The 18,526-nt window shown below is 38.0% G+C and overlaps 1 protein-coding gene across 3 annotated transcripts in view; it reads left to right on the forward strand.

The window, feature by feature from the left end:
• The first annotated feature begins 3,389 nt into the window (after positions 1 to 3,389).
• LOC102233667 (cell adhesion molecule 2) overlaps positions 3,390 to 18,526 on the forward strand; it is a 240,267-nt gene continuing 225,130 nt past the window's right edge. For all 3 annotated transcript variants that reach the window (XM_023342313.1, XM_023342315.1, XM_023342314.1), the window contains exon 1: positions 3,390 to 3,874. In XM_023342313.1, the coding sequence (XP_023198081.1) occupies positions 3,814 to 3,874 (61 nt within the window). In that variant the 5' untranslated portion in view covers positions 3,390 to 3,813. The remainder of the gene's footprint in view (positions 3,875 to 18,526) is intronic.

Consider the following 18,526-nt stretch of genomic DNA (forward strand, 5'->3'; position numbering starts at 1 on the left):
ATTAAATGTTTCTTAGCCATATTAGCCAATGCAGTTAGTGAGAGGTTGCGCAATCAAAGGTGAGGCTCGGCTCGCTGCTTCCTCACCGGCTTCACTTCTGAACATTTGAATGGAAAAATGCGAAAATTCAGCGATGAAAAACTAATCAGATCTGGTTAAGCAAAATGAAAAATAGGTACTTCATAGTACAAACCACAGGGTGTAAATAGCAATATAAGGGATTTTATCATTATATATTATTTTCCATGATGACAGGTGAGGCTCTGCCTCCCCTGACTGCACATCACTGATTGGTATTCATTCATTAGGCCATGTGTAAGGCATGTAAAAGCTCAGGATATGTCAGTTTGGATACACATGTAGGATATGCTCATATCCCAGTTCATATAAACAGACACTAATAAATAGCACAATTACCTGCTCATTTGATAGGATGGAGCATCTATCTTCTACTATAGAAGATAGAAGCTTACTTCTATCTTCTATAGTAGGAAGTATTTTTAAACTGCTGTTTTTGAGCAAGGGGTTTCTCATCATTATGGCTGTTGCACATTTCCCATCCATTGTGAAGCTTTACTTCAAGCTTTGGATCAGAGCCATTGTACATGTCCAAGAAAATGTACCATTTTGACCTGTGCAATTCTGAACAATATTGTTCTGGGTAGCACACTTAATTTGGAGACAAAGATTTCCATTTCACCTTTCTAAAATATGACTAGGCATCTGTTTGGCAAGTATGAACATTTCATATACATATTTATTTATTGTTAAACCCTCTTTTGTTCATTTATGTGATGCAAATTCTGTGGTGTAGCTAATAAATTCATGAAATAAAAGAGATGGTGTTTGGTATTGACGGTTACTTCCATCAACCAGATTTATTAACACCTGATTGTTCATATGCTTAGATTGGCCAATAATTGGCACAAATGCACATTGTTTTAGTAAGCACTTGTGGAACTTGTTATAAGATTATTTCTACAACCCACTCTATGCCAGATTTTGATGGGATTTGCATGAATCTAACGAAGCTAAAAAATACATATGAACTAATATTTAAAAGCACCAAACTTGGTGGTTGAGAATTAAACGTTTCATCATGCTATTCCATCATGCTATGTTTATTTTATTACAAGATCTAGCAGTGATTTAATATTTTCACAAGGATTTATATTGTAGCCTGTATAAAATAATCTCGCAGGAAAGCACAGGGCAAAGTATCTAGGTGTTTTCGGAGTAGCTCCTACTCAGAATATAAGAGCTTCATCACAACAAAGCCACACTGGCAGAATCTATCTCTGTGTTGTGTTGTCTATGTGCCATTAGAGGTTGTGTGCAGCAGTGTTATTGTTTGTTCAGACTTCGTAAATTCTCCTTCATACCTTTTCTTTGTGTCATGATGTTTTCCATCAAGGTGAAGGAAAAGTGCTCTGGGAGAGACAAACAACATTAATCTAGTCTCTTGTTTTGTAGTACCATACTTTCATGTATTTTAGTCTGATTTGCTTTCTGTTTGTCTTCCCCTTCCCACCAACATTACCTCATGAGTAGTCAGTTTTAGTTATATTCATATATTCCGGATACACTATATAGATTCTGCTGTCTGTTTGTTCATGTTCTCACTCCATCCAAACTTTGATTCTCTTCTTTTCTATCTATAAACTTTGATTCTGTTTGTGCACTTTTTATATTAAAATTGTAAATACTGAATTGCATAAACACTAATATAAGTCTTCTTCTACTTACTTGCATCTCCAGTGTAGACAATTGGCACACTGTATATTCTAAGAAAATTGCCCATACAGCCATTGTGGCAAAAAAATTGGAAGTTTATAAAACTTTCAAAAGTTTTGTGTTCTTTCTGATTAACAAGATGTGAGTTGACATCAGGGCAGGTTAAGATCTTGCTTAAGCTGTAGAGGTTAAGCTAAAGCCCTACAGCTTAAGCCCTATGGCTGGAAAAAGCCAATGGTCATCCATCCATAAGTACACCATCCATCCATCCATCATCTTCCGATTAATCCAGGGAGGCTTCAGAAGGCATTTGAACCAGATGCCCAAGTCACCTCAACTGGCTCCTCTCGATGTGGAAAAGCAGTTACTCTACTCTCACTCCCTAAACTTTTCATCCTATTCCTAAGGGAGAGCCTAGAACCTAGCAGAGGAAAACTCATTTCATCTGCTTTTATCTGCGATCTCATTATTTTGGTCAGTATCTAAAAGATGGCTGTCCAAAATCCGACAACTCTAACCCAAAATGAGCCCAATTTATTTGAGCTACTTGCCCAAGATATAGTACAAGTATTGCTGGGTTTCAGATGATGCCGCACCGACGTCACCCAATGCAGATGGAGGACCGGAAATAAATGCAGCCCATTTCTGTTGATAGAGCATCAAAATGTCTAAAGTTTGTGTCCTGTATGATTGTTCCAACCGTTCTAATAGAGAGAAAGATAAAAGTTATTTTTGTGTTTCGAAGGTAGTTGGTCACAAGGGAGTTCATTTTAAAAAACTTGCAGAAAAAAAGAGGAGAAAAGTGGATCAACAATCTACAGCTAAAAACAGGAGGTGTGGAAACTAACAACGCCAAAGTTTGCAGCGCCACTTTCTAGCGGGTAACGACCCATTGTTTAAATTGTATTTTCAGATATTTTATTGGTCAGTTACTTAGAAAGCCAAGTATTCATATGTAAGGTAAGATATATTATTTTTATCCCCTAGCGTGGTTGTCCTCAGAGTGCTAGATTTTAGAAGTTTATAATTATTTTTCTCTCACAATTTGTCAAAAACATTTAAATGCAAAAAAGAGAACCGAAGTCAATAACACAGTATGGTTTAGTGCCCGCTCACACCAGGAAGCATATCTGCATGCTTTCTGTTTTGAATTCTGGTCCCATTGTAAAGGGTGAGAACACTGTAAAAGATTATCCACCTTTTTCTATGAATGAGAAGTTATTGAATAAAGTAATGACAAAAGGGCATGTAGTGGAACGGTTTGTTTGTAAAAGTTAATTATGAATTTTTATGTTTTTTTAGTCGACTGTAAGTATTTTAAGAGTTTATACAGATAATTACATCATTGTTTACACCCATGCTGAATCGATATTCGAATTCATTAGAGACGTGGACTCGTGGCATTTTATTCTCCAAATTCAAAGAAACTGTTTTTCATTCATCTATTTTATTGTGTAACTCAAAATCTTTTCTTTTTTAAATTTTTTGTTTGTTTGCAAAGTGACACCTTTTACAGCGTCTGAATCGAGCCGCTCCTCCATTTCCACCCACTCCTGCCTAATCCCCATCACCATTGGTTTATTTTTCACGTCAGTCAAAGGAGTTTGGGCGGAACTCAAACAATCCACTCGTGCTCCAAGCACTGTGGACCGTGCGCCACGGCAGACCAAGACCAGTGCAGACAGATGTACGGGAACGTTTATCCTGCTACCAGTGGAGCATTCTTATCAGCGCTTGCGGTTTAACGCTGATTTAAAAAAAAAAACCCATTTATTTCAGAGTTCCTCTTACTGAGCGCACTCATCAGTAGTGCATCCCCGACAACATCCACATTAGTGCTTTTTTTTTTTTTTTTACATTTTCTTTTAGAGGAGCGAGAATTTATATCGCAAGCAAAACAGCCTAGGGATTGTAGACTGGGCTGTGTTAACCCCGTTTCCCAGACGCACACAAAAGCCACGCTCCTGCAGGTTCACCTGGATAAACTGAGGAAGCCGTCCGGTCTCGGTTAGAGGTCCAGGAGGGAGACGGAGTGGAGAAATTAGCGCGGAAGACAGGAGCAACAAAGAAGCAGGCAGGATGAACCTCAAGAGTCATTTGATTTTCACTCTCTACACTATTTATGGGATTCTACTGAAAGGTGAGTCTGGGACGCGTGGGGGAGTGCGTGGAGTGTATGTGCGCGTCAGGTTTTCATGTGTGCGTGTGAATGTTTCTGGAAACTGATAGGAAGATAAAGAAGGGGCAAAACGCGCTGCCACACGCGGGTCCTGGCAGACCGGTGATGGGCCGTCTCTCTTTCTCCTACACGCGCGTGCACGGGCGCGTGCACACGAACAGACTGTGGGTTTTTTTCTCTTCTTTTACTCATTGAAAACACACACGTGTGTCTGTACGTGCTGTCTGCAGACGTTAGAGATGCAGCACAGCCAGAGGGCTGCTTGTGTCCCGTCACGTTTTGAAGTCCGTTCATATTCGGGATGTTGATGCGTGCATAATTGAATAAACAGAACCCCTGGAAACTGACGTGTCGGACCAGGCGTTTTGTGCGCCTACGGTATCCTGTTATGTCCCGTGTGCAAGCTGGTAATGAAAACAGACACCTCACAATGAAATCCAACCCCGCGGGCGTTTTTGACTTGCTGCTCTTAGATGAGCCCCGGAGTCACTGGAAGCCTTTTTACGCGCTCTTATCTGCTTGGATTCCTGGATTAAGGAAGAAGCTATCTTTGAAATGTATTCTTATTCATGAGTGAGATTTATGTTATTTCCTTCTTGGGAAGCTCTGACAGCAAAGTAACACGCATACTAAACTCAGACAGTTCCATGAGACTGCTCCCTTTTCAATCTATCCAGTAGAACTGATAATCTAAATATGCCTCAGACTGAGCATCACTTAGCTCTTATTAAACATGCTGTGCTACTGTTTACTGTGTCCGAAAGCATATAAGACTTAAAGACCGAAAGGGATTTAAGAAGGATTTGCTGATATTGTGAGTGACATTCTGAACTCCCATATCCTGGTTTCAATAAATCTTCCTATAAACAGCTCTCAGACTTTAGAACAGCAGGTGATCCAACTGTAAACAGGAGGGGTGAGGGAAGGGCTAGGGGATGAAATCAGGGGGGGGGGCAAGGTCACTGCTACTGATCCGCACAATTAACTTATTAACTTTGCATAGCTGTTCGTGAAATGGCTCAATGCCTTTTATTGTCACACTGAAACAGTGATTGATTAGATTAAATAGAGACAGAAGGATGTGAATGAAAACGTGTGTATGTTATCGTTAGGTCTTCACAAAAATATATGTTGTTTCTCCATAAACGGTTGGTAGGATAACAAATTGCAAGTTTGTGAACACAATCTTACATTTTTGCCTTAAAACATTCCATATTTTATCCTTAAGTTAGTGCTGGGTGGCCTGAAAGTGTTGAAGAGGGAGCACAGAACTCCAGAATATGGTGTACCAAACAACAGTGTTAGTTTGCTTTTTTTTTCATATAAAGGATTCTAGCCACACAAAGGTATCCAAATATGTATATAGAGAGGCATAGAGAGGTATGGTTTCAAATTATCCACCAAACAATTAAAGTCCTTTTCATGAGATGCCAGAGAAATTGCCGGCGTAATCAAAGTTTTCTTTAGTCATGTGGAGCATAGAGTAACACAAAACTCCCTCCCCACAACATATTCTGTGGACTGTTGGTCAGCTGGCCAAAAAACAGTCTGCTACACTGTTTTCTTGCTTACAAGACATGTACATTTTGTTAATGTGAATTATTTACATTTGCTAGAAACACAGAGAAGGCTCCTTCCCCAGTCTTAATACGGTAACCATGTTTTAAAACTGTAGTTGGTAAGCAACAAGTAATTGAAGCATGTAATACATTTTAGAGCTTCATAACAGCCTACAGCAAAATGAGCTGGGGAATATGGATGAGGAGAAAGATGTCTGATTTTTGATCTTGGACTTGTTAACTTCACAACTTGACTCAAGATAAGTAGATGGATCCTAGTAGCATGATGGGTTATGATATAAGATTATGTCCTGCTTACTCCAAAATCATATCAACATGCTGAGTATGTAAGTCATTGTAAAATGAATTTAGTAACACGAAAGGCATAATTATTGTCTTGACTTCAACCACTTTTCAGCATGGGAGAAAAGGGACGCTCCATATGAGAGATCATCGGTGCTTGATTCTCTTGATCATTTGTTGTAGCCGCTTTGAAGTGTATGTGTGTGTTTGTGTGTAAATGAGACAAAAGATCAGCCCTTTCTTTAATAACCCGACATGATTGAGGCCATTCTTGACTTAATGAGTTGGTGTGTAATTAGGTATCTTAGGGTGTATCTAACAGCTTCCACCGCAGTATTTATTGATGTTCACAAGCCTGTCTTCTCATTTTTACTCTCTTTACACACTTGTTGGAAGTGTGTGGGTGTGTATAATTTTCTGCATGTATGCGTACATTCCTTCAAATGTGCACTCTGTTTGTATAGCTTATGTTTGAAGAGGCCACATCGAAAACATAACAACACACACAAAATCACGCTGGTCTCTCTGCCTCTCTTGTCTTTACCCTGAAGAGGATAATACCAGGCTGCCTGATTTGAACAGTCATCTCTTGGTGCAAGACCTATTATTGCACAGGTTCAACGCAGCAGGTAGGTCAGCCTCCTTCCGAATGAGGTCTATCAAGGAAAAGACATGGCCTATCCTCGCACTCTGTAAATGACAGCTGTTTCAGCCCATTTGGCCTTGAGCCAGCTGGCGTTGAGAGATCCGAAGGCACTAAATCTCTGTCGTGGAGCAGACCTGCACTGCCATATAGCGCCAATGTGAGCTGTTGTGATGGAGGTCGTTGTTTACCAACAGCTCGAGTTGTTAACATATTATCCAGTGTCTCTCGTGTGCCCATGCCGTAGCCAGAGAAAACAGCCTGTTATGCAAATGGACTTCTTACGTAAGAACTCAGGGCTGAGCAATGAGCAAGGGGAGGTGGAGGCAGAGAGACACGAAGAAAGAAGTAGGGAAATGTTCAAGAATAGAGGAGTTGATAGAAGCGTAATGTGGGAGCAGAGGTGTGGAGGAGGAATGTACAATCTTCTCAACTAGAGTGTTTGGTGTGTGTGTGTGAGAGCGAAGGATGTGCACTGCTTGTTTGCTCTATGGATGCTTGTTTATCGCCGCTGCTCTGTCTGTTTTCTGTCGCTTTGCCTGCTTGGCAGTCGGTCGTTCTGAACTCTGATCTTGCTAGCCTAAATACAAACTCCCGCTGAGGGATGTGTTTATCCCTGCAGTGAGACTAAGCTGGTGAAGGCTGACCCTCCATCCCTCTGTACTTTCGTCCATTCCTCCCTCGCTTCATCCTCCCATCCTGGTGTGGAGCTTTGTAGCACAGCAGCGTGGGAAAGCTACTGATAACAAGCGGCCTTGTGTGTGTGTGGGTCTGCGCATGTTTGCAGAGCTACTGATTACACAGGAGAAACAAGTTGTTCCATTTTTCTTGCTTACTTGCAATTTCCCTCTCTCTTTTTGTCTCTCTCTCTTTGCATCTGTCCGTTTTCATAGACACCACATATGTGTCCTGCACCTTATACATCCATCACAAAGCTTTGCTGTACTGGGAATCATCTGGCTCAGTGCGCATCACACAGACATGCACAGGTGGAGTTTCCTCCGTGGGTTCACTGCAACCCTGCCAAGGGATTTCCCATGATCAAAGCCAGTCTTTTGTTAGTCCAGGTGTTATAAAAGTTAAAACAGAAAGGAGGAGGAGGAGGAGGAGGAAGAGGAGGCTTGAGGGAAATGTGGTCGGATCCAAAACTTACATGCTCCTCGTGTCAAAGCAGAATGGCTCAAAAAGAAATGAAATGATAGCAGCATTGTTGCTTTACGCACAAGGTAGCTGGTCCAGCTGGGCAGATTTGCTACCAAATGCACAATTATGATATGTTAAGACTCTTTTCCTCTGTGTAGACTTTTTGGTTTAGAAGGTAGAATTTCAATTATAAAACAAGGCTGTGGGAATGTTTTAAGCATTTATGTATCTGAAAAACTGAAATGAAGCATTATGGACTAAAAGCAGTTAGCTTTATGTCAGTCAGTGGTGGTTTCTGATATGGGTAACATGGGCAGAATCTTATTATAGCTGTCTATAATAGCCCAATCTGCTTTTATATATATAAGAATAGCATTAGTTAATACATTGCTGCTGCTAAAATAATGCATTAAATTGTTTATTAGAATTTTAAAAATGTTGTCTAGCACCAGTATTTCATATTTGATAATAATAAGTACTTACCGGATGTAAATGTTGACAGAATTTCAGCAAAAAATGGATTTTGAATAGAAAAGAATGATCACTTTATTTATCCTCAAAGACAAGTAATTACTTTTGATTATAACTTTTAAATTAATCATAGAGGTGACATTTAAAGCCACCCTTAGCATTTCATATTTACTATTAACAATGTTATGCAGGCTAGCATTGCTAAAATATCTGTTACATTAACCCTGAAATTACCTATAATCCAAAACACAGCTAGCCAATGTTTATATATAGGGGCTGTAAGGGTTGGACCAATGGAAAACAAATGGGCTCCAAAAGGGATTTTCTATGTTTTACACAATACCCCATTGCAATTTTGTATAACTATTTGATTCAGATCAATTCTGGGTTAAAAAGTGACACTTAATGCTTCTAGATGTATCACAGTTTTAACTGATATTCTCAATATTTACAACAAATACCTATATAGGTTTCCAGTTTTTCCAAGTACAGGCTGCTTTATGTTAACCAAAGCAGTAACATATAAAAAGCCAACAGTGAAACCCATCAAGTACATATCCAGCCTGAGCCAAATCCATATGGGGTCAATGTACACGTGTTGCCTGGAATACTCCCTGATAGACAGAATTTAAAAGCAACCAGCTGCCTAAACAAAGCAAGCTCACTGTAAGACATTCAATCTTCCTGTTGTTTGCTTAAAGTCTTTTGCAAACTGAATGGAATGGCAAACATTTCGATGGGCCTTGGCATGTAGCTTCTTATACCTCTGTATCTTTTTCTGCTTTCATGTCTGATGGTAATTAAAGTAGCCAATGTGAGTCTTTTTCTTTCTAGAAAAGAACGTAGACTTAGACTTAGACTGACTTTATTGTCATTTTGCATGCACAGGATGTATACAGAACGAAATTTTGTTGCATACAGCTCAGGACAGTGTTTTGAGCTTCCAATGTTGTGAGGTTGTGAGGAAGTTGTAGTTATTGCATTTTCTTTTGTGAAAAACAAAGGGAACAATTCCAAATCTGAATTATCTGTGTAAATGAGTCAAATTTGGCTCGGGGTCTAGAGATGAGTCAAGAGTCATCCTGACTCTATGAACGTACATAGCTGCTGATGAAATGATTCTACCAAGTTTTAGTAGCTGAGGATTCATATATAACCGTGAGGTTCCCAGGTTGTGCTATTATGTTTGAAAACAAATGCATCGCATCAGCGTTAAATAAATTATTCTTTTGAACTGAAAGGAGCACTGCTAACTTTTACTGATCCACATCCACATGTCTCTTCAAAGAAATACATGGTCAAGAATGATGTTTTGTTTTTTTTGCACATGTCAAGTGTACAAATCACTAAAATGACTGTCTTGTCAGGCATAAATTCAAGAAAAGAGTGTTATTTTATCCCAAACGGCATCCTACTGTAGAATAATACACTGTTAGTGCCTTGAGCTAATGGCTTCCTACTGGTTACGATCACACAGCATGTCAAGCATATTTCTTTTTGCAGAAGATTCAGGTTGAATAAATGTAAAAAAATCTTTTATTTTGGCACTAAGTGTGTGTGTTATATTTTTAAGGCACAGTGTTATTTAGTCTGCCCAGAGCAAGAGGCAGAGATCAAATGGGCCTCCCACAGAGAACGGTGAGAACATAAGCCCACAGGTAGATTCTACTGCACCAGCATCATCAACAGACTGCATATTTACACCCTTAGTAGACACCCAGCAGGTGAAAGAAATGCACAAGCTCAACTAACATAACAGCTAATGGCACCTTTTACATGTACCTATGTGTACAAGGTAGAATATAGAGCAGTGTGCAATATTTCAGGTGATGTGCTCTTCACTGACAAGCATGGAAGTTCATTGCAGACTCTCAATAGTTTGATGTCCATCCATCCAACACGCTTATTCTTGCAGTGTGCCTAGAGAGAACGCACGCATGCACACACAAAACATGCAAACTCCATGTAGATAGACCACAATTCGGGACTCAAACCCAGGACCTTGCTGCAAGGCAACCAACTGTGCCACTCTGCAGTAAATAGTTTTATGTGTGGCTAATAATTACTACCACATCTTGTAAAAGATATTTGTATCCTATAAGGTGTGTTTACACTTCAGGAACCTATTTATGAATTTGGGTAGTTTTCTTGAGTAGTGTTCTCTCCCTCCTTGCAGTTTAACTACAGGAACTGGGGACATACTGTATCTTACTAACAGACATATCAATTCTGAAAATAGTCCTTTTGGGAGGTTATGACTTTTTGGATGGTACATGAACTATAAGAAAAGATTCTTTGTGAGAGGATGCTGAACATTTCTCACTGGTTAAATATTCCCAGCTTGTTATTTCAAGAACAACAGCGAAAGATGAGTTTTCCACGAAAGCAGACAGCAACAAACTTTTGTGTTGCATTGCTAACCCGTATGTGCACATCTACGTGTACACACTCTAAATTTCACAGGCACGAATTACACAGGTCACTTGGCTGGATGAGGACAAGTGACAGTTGCCTCATCGCACAAGTTTCATAAGAAAATAATGGAGAGGGAGATCTCTAAATGAAATTTTAAAGCAAAAATGATTTCCTTTAATCCTTCCTGAATATAAAAACCTGGAAAACTGAGGATCTTCAGATATGTTTTATGATCTAATTAGCTTATTTTATGTAAAACAATATAGACAACTATTAGACCTATCTGATGAAGTATAGTATACTGCTTGGTATATCTTGACACATGTAACTTTACTGTGCCTAATCCAAATTAGTAGATAAAGCGAAAAGGCTTGGATAAAAGTTATCTTGAAGATTAATTATTGCATGGCATAGTCAAATGTTGACTTAGCAATATTTTTTACTTTTTACCTAAAGGTTGTGCAGAACAACTTACATTCAACTGAGGAAGCTTCTTGAGACAAAATAGTTTTGTATTTCACTGTTTACATCCTGGGATCCTTTTATACTTGCATTCAACCAAGGGTGCCAAAACATTTGGTTATGTCCCTATGTGTGGTGTGAGGGTGCCTGTGTGCACAGATGCATGCATATGTGATGTCTGCATTAGTATTGAATTCCAAAAGGATTAGACTGGCTAATCTTAAACTCCAGTCTTTGACAAGTCATGTGTCACTAATCTCAAACACTCTTTGAGAAAAAGACACAAACACAATCAAGGTTTGGATTAAAGCTCTATGTAAACACAAGGCTGTGTTCCTTTAACACAGAGAGGGAAAATTGTTTGAATTTACAATAGAGGGGGCAAAGAAACTGAAAAAAGATATAATTCCATACTTATATAAACACTGTACTGTATGCTTGGAAATAGTTCATAATCAGAAGTAGGTTGATTTGATGTCCTATTAAGTGGAGCTAATTTATTTTCCAGGTTCCTTGTCTTAACAGCCTCTTGCCCAGACAAAGTTCTTTTTATGGCTTGCGCTTTTTCATCTCAAGGCTTCTTTTCATACAGCTCCCTGAGGCTGGACTTTGGAGACATGTTCAATCATTTTTTTTCCAGCAGAAATAAAGATATGGACAGCAGTGACTTTACCTGCTCTGGTCCTTAGCCCCAGCTCTGTTATTGTTTGGGGACTTTGCGTCTCTGCTTGATAGAAATGAATTCATTCAAAATGATGTGTGTCTGTATAATGTACATAGATGTTCCTGTACACAGAACCATATTGTGTTTTGTTGCTACAGTAAAAAGGAGAAGAAATATACTGACCGTTGAACAAACTAGCCAAAAACTGCAGAGAGAAACTATTTTATGTTTCTGTTGGTGTTTTGTTGACCCAGATAGATCAATTGTATCTTTTTTCAATAGTCCACAGGCAAACATTTGCTATATAAAACATATAAATTACTGTTTATTAATGCACTATAGCTTAATTTTTTGACTGTAAGCTAATTAACAAATACCAGGCTGCTCAAGAAAAACAACAAAAAAGTTGATTTGCAAATTGATGCATACACAGAGAAAATCTCGTAAATTCTTAGAAAGCCTTTCACATACAGAATGTTTTGTCTTCTTTTGTTGTCAGTGTTTGTCACATTTATTTGTCAAGCCAAATTCCACACAAATTAGATTAGATGTGCCATGAAAGATCTATCTCGATAAATTAGACTTTCAGTAAATTTGTTATTCGGAAGTAAATTTGTTATTCAATATAAAAGTAAAGCTTCTCATATACATTCATTACACACAACAGTATTATAATTTAAAAGTGTTTTTATTATTCATTTTGATTAATAATAGGACACTTATAAAATGGATCTTTGATCTCAAGGAGTTTTATCCTGGTTAAATAAATGTTGAAGAAGAATAAGAAAATTACATTGATTTTATATTTATTAAGTCACCAAATTGAGTTTCACAGAAAAAAAACCTCATAAATGTCTTATGACCTGCACACTCGTGCAAAAAACTGCAGACTTGACAGCTGTCCAGCAGACAGTCATCCACACCCTCCATAAAAGATCTTTATAAAAGAAGCTGACGGTTGACACTGTGCTGTACAAGCATAATAATGAAAAGTTGAACTGGAAAATTGTGGTTGAAAAGCACACAAGCAACATGGACAAATGTAGTTTTAAGAGGAAACAAAACTCATTCAATAATTTGGACCAGATTCAGAGACTGAAACCCTGTAGAGAATCTACGGATTATGATTAAAAGAAATATAATAGTCTAATTCAGTCTTAAACAACATCTACAACAATGCAGATAAGGTGAAGGCATTTATTGAAGCAGATCCTTTGTTAAAATTCATCTTATTTTTTCTCTCACCGCTATACTTTAGCTTAAATTACTTTTTCAATACATCTGCATGCACTAAGGTTGAAAAGCATTTAGGTTTTGCTCCATTGCAGTGTTACAGCTCTTTATATCATCCAAACTATTGATTTGGTTCTTAACTGCTTAACTTGCAGTTATACAGTAACAAATACAGAGTTATAGCACTACACTAATTGAAAAACAGGATTTATTGCATTCACAAATACACAAGTATTCAGATGTTTTAGCTTTCAAAGGAAAGCTAAAGCTAATTGAAATATAATTCCCCAAAGACACATGCTTGTGTTAATTGGCTGTGTGTGGTTGTATTTGTGTTGCACATAAGGGTGTGTGTGCTTTTTCTGCTCATATTTGCCTGAAGTCAGTTTCTTGTCCCTTGTCTAATCATCAGCTTGAGGGTACCCCCTTCTGCACAACTTAATTTGATCTTTGAAAGCTATTATACTCTTTTGCATGAGCACCATTTCTAAATATGTCTAATTTAGTAAAATTATTTAACTAGAATCCATTGATGTGGACTTGAATTCAAAGTAAAACGGTTTATTTACTGTAGTAGGCATATCAAACTGCTTATTGTTGTGTATCTTGGACTGAGGTATATGCGGGAGTGCAGTAATTCATTAAGTGTTTGTGTGGTCCATTAATTTCTACCTGTGGGAACTTAAGATATTACATCGTTTCTAGGCACAGAGCCTTAATTCTGGAAAGCCCAGGTGTGAAATTTCACCCATTTGAAACTCTGTAAGTCCATATTAAAACACATAAAACAACCATTCTTTGTTTTGAAAATTGTAGAAACTGGGTGTCCAGGGGACAAAACAAATTGGCATTGTTGTGTCACTACCTGTCCCTTCTTTTTAATCATTGTAAATGCAGACGTTCTGTGATGGTTTTTTTTTTTACTGCGTGAATGTAGTTTTTTCCCTTGCCGTGCCAAACCTTAGGTATATGTCTGTTTTCCAGAAGCACAATATGGGATATTTTGCTCTATTCTTTTTGATGTTTGGTAAAGACAATGTGTGTTTGCTGATACAAACTTTTTGACTGAGACACTTCAGCGTGTTGCATGGTTCACTAAAAAAGAAGCTCTTAAATAACAGGTATGCACTGAGAAGTGCTCAGTGCTGCTGAGTGGAACTGAGCAACTGACGCGACGCCGGCTTCGCCCCCATGCGGAAGTAGAGCAGTCCTCCGACAAAACCCATTCAATAAGTAATCAATGATGTCAGTAACGCATTACTGACATCATTGGTATTAAATCTTTGAAAATTAAGTTAGTAAAAACATGGAAATTAAAGAAGATATTTAAACCAATTAGCATTTTCTTGACAAGCTGTCTGGTGATCGTTTGAGGCTGCAGAAGAGGGCAAGATAACAGGACGGCTGAATAGACTACAGCCAGGTTGCTCTGTTTTGCCCTTTTGTCTGAAAACTCAAACAATTTTAGTTTTCAGCCTCTATTTTGAAACGTATAGGTTCTGAAAATGTTAGAAGCCTTTAAGAAGTTTTTGACTTTAGGCAGCAATCTACAGTTTTTAGGGGACACACAAGAGCACTCTGTGTTAGTAATTCTAGCCGGTGCAACCTTGCTATCCACTTATATAGATAAGGAAAGTTTAAAATGTCAGCCCTGTAACCATCTTGCCTTTGTCAGTCAGTAATATAAAAGTTCTGTTTTAGAAGGACTACTCTGCCACACATATGGTGTGCAGTCTACTCTGTTCCAAATCTAAATAGTTAATGACCCCCTCAAGGTCTAGAAAAACATATTCCAAATGCTCAATTGGTACCCTATTAATGTTTGCATTTATTCAATAAAAATTGTTACAAAACCAGTTGAATCTTCTTAGCATACCTATTTGAGAGTACCAATATTTACATGGGCAAAATTTCTTGATCAAATTAGTGTATTGTAATGTAATATATGTAATTGAAAAAAATCTGAGTTAAACCTTTACATTGGCACACAATTAAGATGATTAAGACATATGTTTACATTCACCAGGCTTTATTCAGAATAAAAGCACTGACATGTGCAGAGTTGTAAAATTTTCCTTAAAAAAAAAACAGTTTTACTTCTGTCTGTGCTGAACATAAATCTAAACACAGTAATGTGTTTGTTCTAATAATGGTTGAGATGTTACTGCACTCCCTAATTAAGCTACATGCAAACTACACTTGCTGTTGGTCTTCCTGCATTACAGGATGAGAACGGTGAAGGAAATAAACGTCCTTCAAAGTTCCGTGTTTCCTACAACCACAGCACTGCTGCACAATGTGGAGGCTGGTCAGTTTGTGACGATCAAAATAACATGATTAAAACAAGTGTTCAAAATTCGAATTAACAATTGGCATGAACTTCCTTTCGCGTTCAGATTACAATTTCATTTGGTGAGAGCATAATCCAATCAGAATATTCCAATTGGGTTGCTTATATGACACTTTTTTCTTTTTCCAATCGACCATCTATTCTGATTACTTATGTTTATGTAAATGTGTCTAATGTCATATGATGGTGCCTGGTTTAAGATGGATAATGTGACTTGACTTATTTGATTTTTGGCAAAAATACATCTGAAAATGTCAAAGCCATCCATGACAATTACTAGGATTACAGCTTTTGAACAGGTGCTATAGGTGTTGATGTAGTATTTTACTCAGTATGCCTTCTCAATTTAGCTGAAGAACCCAAGACTTTATTGATAGGTATGTGACACATTTAAGTTCAGGCATAGACATAGCTGAAATAAATAAAAGTGGTTTTACTATTGAAATCCCTTAATTTTCTTTTAATTCAATTTATTACATTAGCTTTTTTATCTTAACACTCAGTATTGCCCTTTATTCCAACCCCCAGATGAGGTCTATTGTAGAAAGAAAAACAGAATTGCTTCCAAGCTTCTGGTCTGGACTTACTGGATGTTGAGATTGCTCCAGGCCTGTTGTAGAAGGAAGCAAAGATGGAGTCAAGTGAGACAATTTATAACAGTTAAAAACCAAATGAACTGAGACCCTTGGCTTGGGTGAATGAGCGGTAGTATACATAATGCGCCTAAGGGATTTCTTCTCTACACAAATTGTTCATAGTGTCTGTGTTGAGGTGTGTGTATGGGTTGTGCATGTACAAACTCTTAGCACACACAAACACATATCTCTCGTCACCATCTGTCTCTGTTTGCCACATTGCAAATCCATTATATGCTACACCACATTATTCCCCCAATCCTAAGTAGAACACACCCCTAAGCTTACTTCCACTATTGCTACTCAGTGGAACGGTGACAATTTGCCACTGCATGCACATCTTTGTTACAGATGCCGTGGCATGTTTCCAGCTGTATTTTAATACACATTTTCATGCTCCATTTGAATTTTTTTGTAAGTTGGTGTTTAGCATTGACACTCTGAAATTTTACAAGCCTGTTTGCTTGTTCCTGCTGTTTCACGAGGAAATTAGTGTGATAAGATATTTTCATCTGGTCCCCACTGAATTAACAATGGGCCTTAATAATCCTGCCTCATCCAGAATTATTAATTTTTCCATTCTGGCAGAGAGATTTAACACAAGTAGATGCATACACACACACATACACACGCCGACACTCTGTGTGAATCTGGCTAGGGCTTGGCTCACTAGTTTTATGGCTAACTCATCTTCAGTTCTAATCAAAAAGATTCCCCAGTTCCTAATCTCCTGCTGTGGAAACAGAGTTATTATGTTTTTAAATGGTCTCCAATTACTGGTAATTTCGGTTCCTATCTTAAAGCTATTTGCTTTTCTCTCACTTTGCTCTGCATGGGTACAGCGGGCATTGTCCCTTGTAAAAACAACTAGAAGATAAGTTAGAAGTAGAGCAGATGCATTTTTGGAAAGCAAAATTGGTTAGCCTTTCTGTGCACTTTTATCTTGTCCCTCCTTGTCTTTTATCATTAAAAATTGCAAACAAAGTTGAGTTAAGGTTTTGATCATCCTCATCAATGTGTATCCCTCAGAACTCTTATTCACCCTGTTTATCAGTCTTCTTCACAGTCAAGAGTTCATACTGCTTGACAATACATATTTTTGCAAAGTTGTAATTTGTAACTCCTGTCAGCTTTCCTTATAATAAGGATTCTCAATGTCTGAAAGTACTCTTGCAGTCCTTGAGACAGTTTTTCTTATGAGTGCAGGTTTGTAAGCCTTGTGCTGCGTTTTTATGCCTCCATACCTTTAACATTTCCATTCAGAGCATCACTGCAAGGGCATTTTATAATTTTGAAAGTTAATCTTTGGTCCACCTGGAAAGTAAATTCAGTTGGATTAGTTTTGATGAATTGGATTTCAGTTGTAACCTTGGCTGTGCGTTCTGGCATTTGGCAGCAGTCATTTATTTTTAGTTTTTGACATTTCAATGTAGTGTAGGATTTTATACTCTTCAGCTTTTAAAACTTTTATACTTTTTGTCTTATGAAATAATAATTCATCAATATGCACTCAGTTCTCCATAATGTTTGGTATTTCGTATGTATAGATAATCATTTGGGGAAAATAACACTAAAATGTTTGATTTTTACAAGTTTTCAGACTCTTTGACGTGACTCTCACAGTTGAGCTGAGATGCATTGTACTTCCATGAGACGTCCTTGAGATTCCTGAGTCCATAACTAAAGTACACAAAGGGTAATTAAATTCTTCAGACGTAGCTTGTGAAGTTTCTATAAGATCTAACAGTCAACTGTGTATATAAGGATAAAAATGAAGCCATGAGGTCAAAAAAGAGAGAAAAGTCTGAAAGTGGAAGGATGAAAGAAATGTTCTCATGCATTGACAATGCCAATAAGCACAGTAACCTCTATCATTCTCGTGTATAAAAGATTTAGAAATCTCTCCAAGCTGATCTAACTTTATAACTTTAACACAGAGGACACTAGTCATTCATGTCACTCACTAGCTAATACTTTTTAGCGCTGCCCTAGTGGCTTCCTGGAGCTTTTTCAAAAATGTTTGAAAATTGAAAAAGATGGGGTTGGGAAATATATTTTTTGTTTTAATTTGGTTTCTGTAGGAGGACAAACATGACACAAACATTCTTAACTTTTTCCAATGCTATAAAAATGTGTAGAATAAATATAAAATTTCAACATTTCCGTCAACAAAGATTTGCGTCATAGCCTGTGACACACGTTTCTTTCAGCTGGGCGGGGGGCGAGGCAGGTGGCTGTTGTAAAACCAACGGGTGTGTGGTGGGCCCTGGAGAGCACAGGGGAGAGATTCTACAATTCTTGGACCGAATCATTTGCATTCATAGTCAATGCAGAAGGATTACTTGAATGTTTGCTCTGTAGCGAGAAGTTGTCAAATAATAAAGGGCCGTACTTTCCGGACTATAGAGCGCACCTTACTATAAGCCGCACCTACAAATTGTTTAAAAAAAACAACAAAAAAACTGGAAACGTAGATATATAAGCCGCACCGGGCTATAAGCCACATGGTTCAAAGCGTGGGGAAAATTACCAACTTATAGCCCGAAAATTACAGTAATGTGGAAAGACATTTCCAGGGAAGGTGCTACATTAGCTGCTGCGTCAAGATTAAAGTTACATCTTACATGCCCGATGTTGAGAAGGTGTCCAGTGATGTCTGTAAACAGAAGTCACATTAAACGAGTAAGAACACAATACTGTTTTAGGCACATATATTTAGTAACAAAGTGGTTGTT

This window comes from Xiphophorus maculatus, chromosome 11 (assembly GCF_002775205.1).
Source record: "Xiphophorus maculatus strain JP 163 A chromosome 11, X_maculatus-5.0-male, whole genome shotgun sequence".
Classification (NCBI taxonomy): Eukaryota; Metazoa; Chordata; class Actinopteri; order Cyprinodontiformes; family Poeciliidae; genus Xiphophorus; species Xiphophorus maculatus.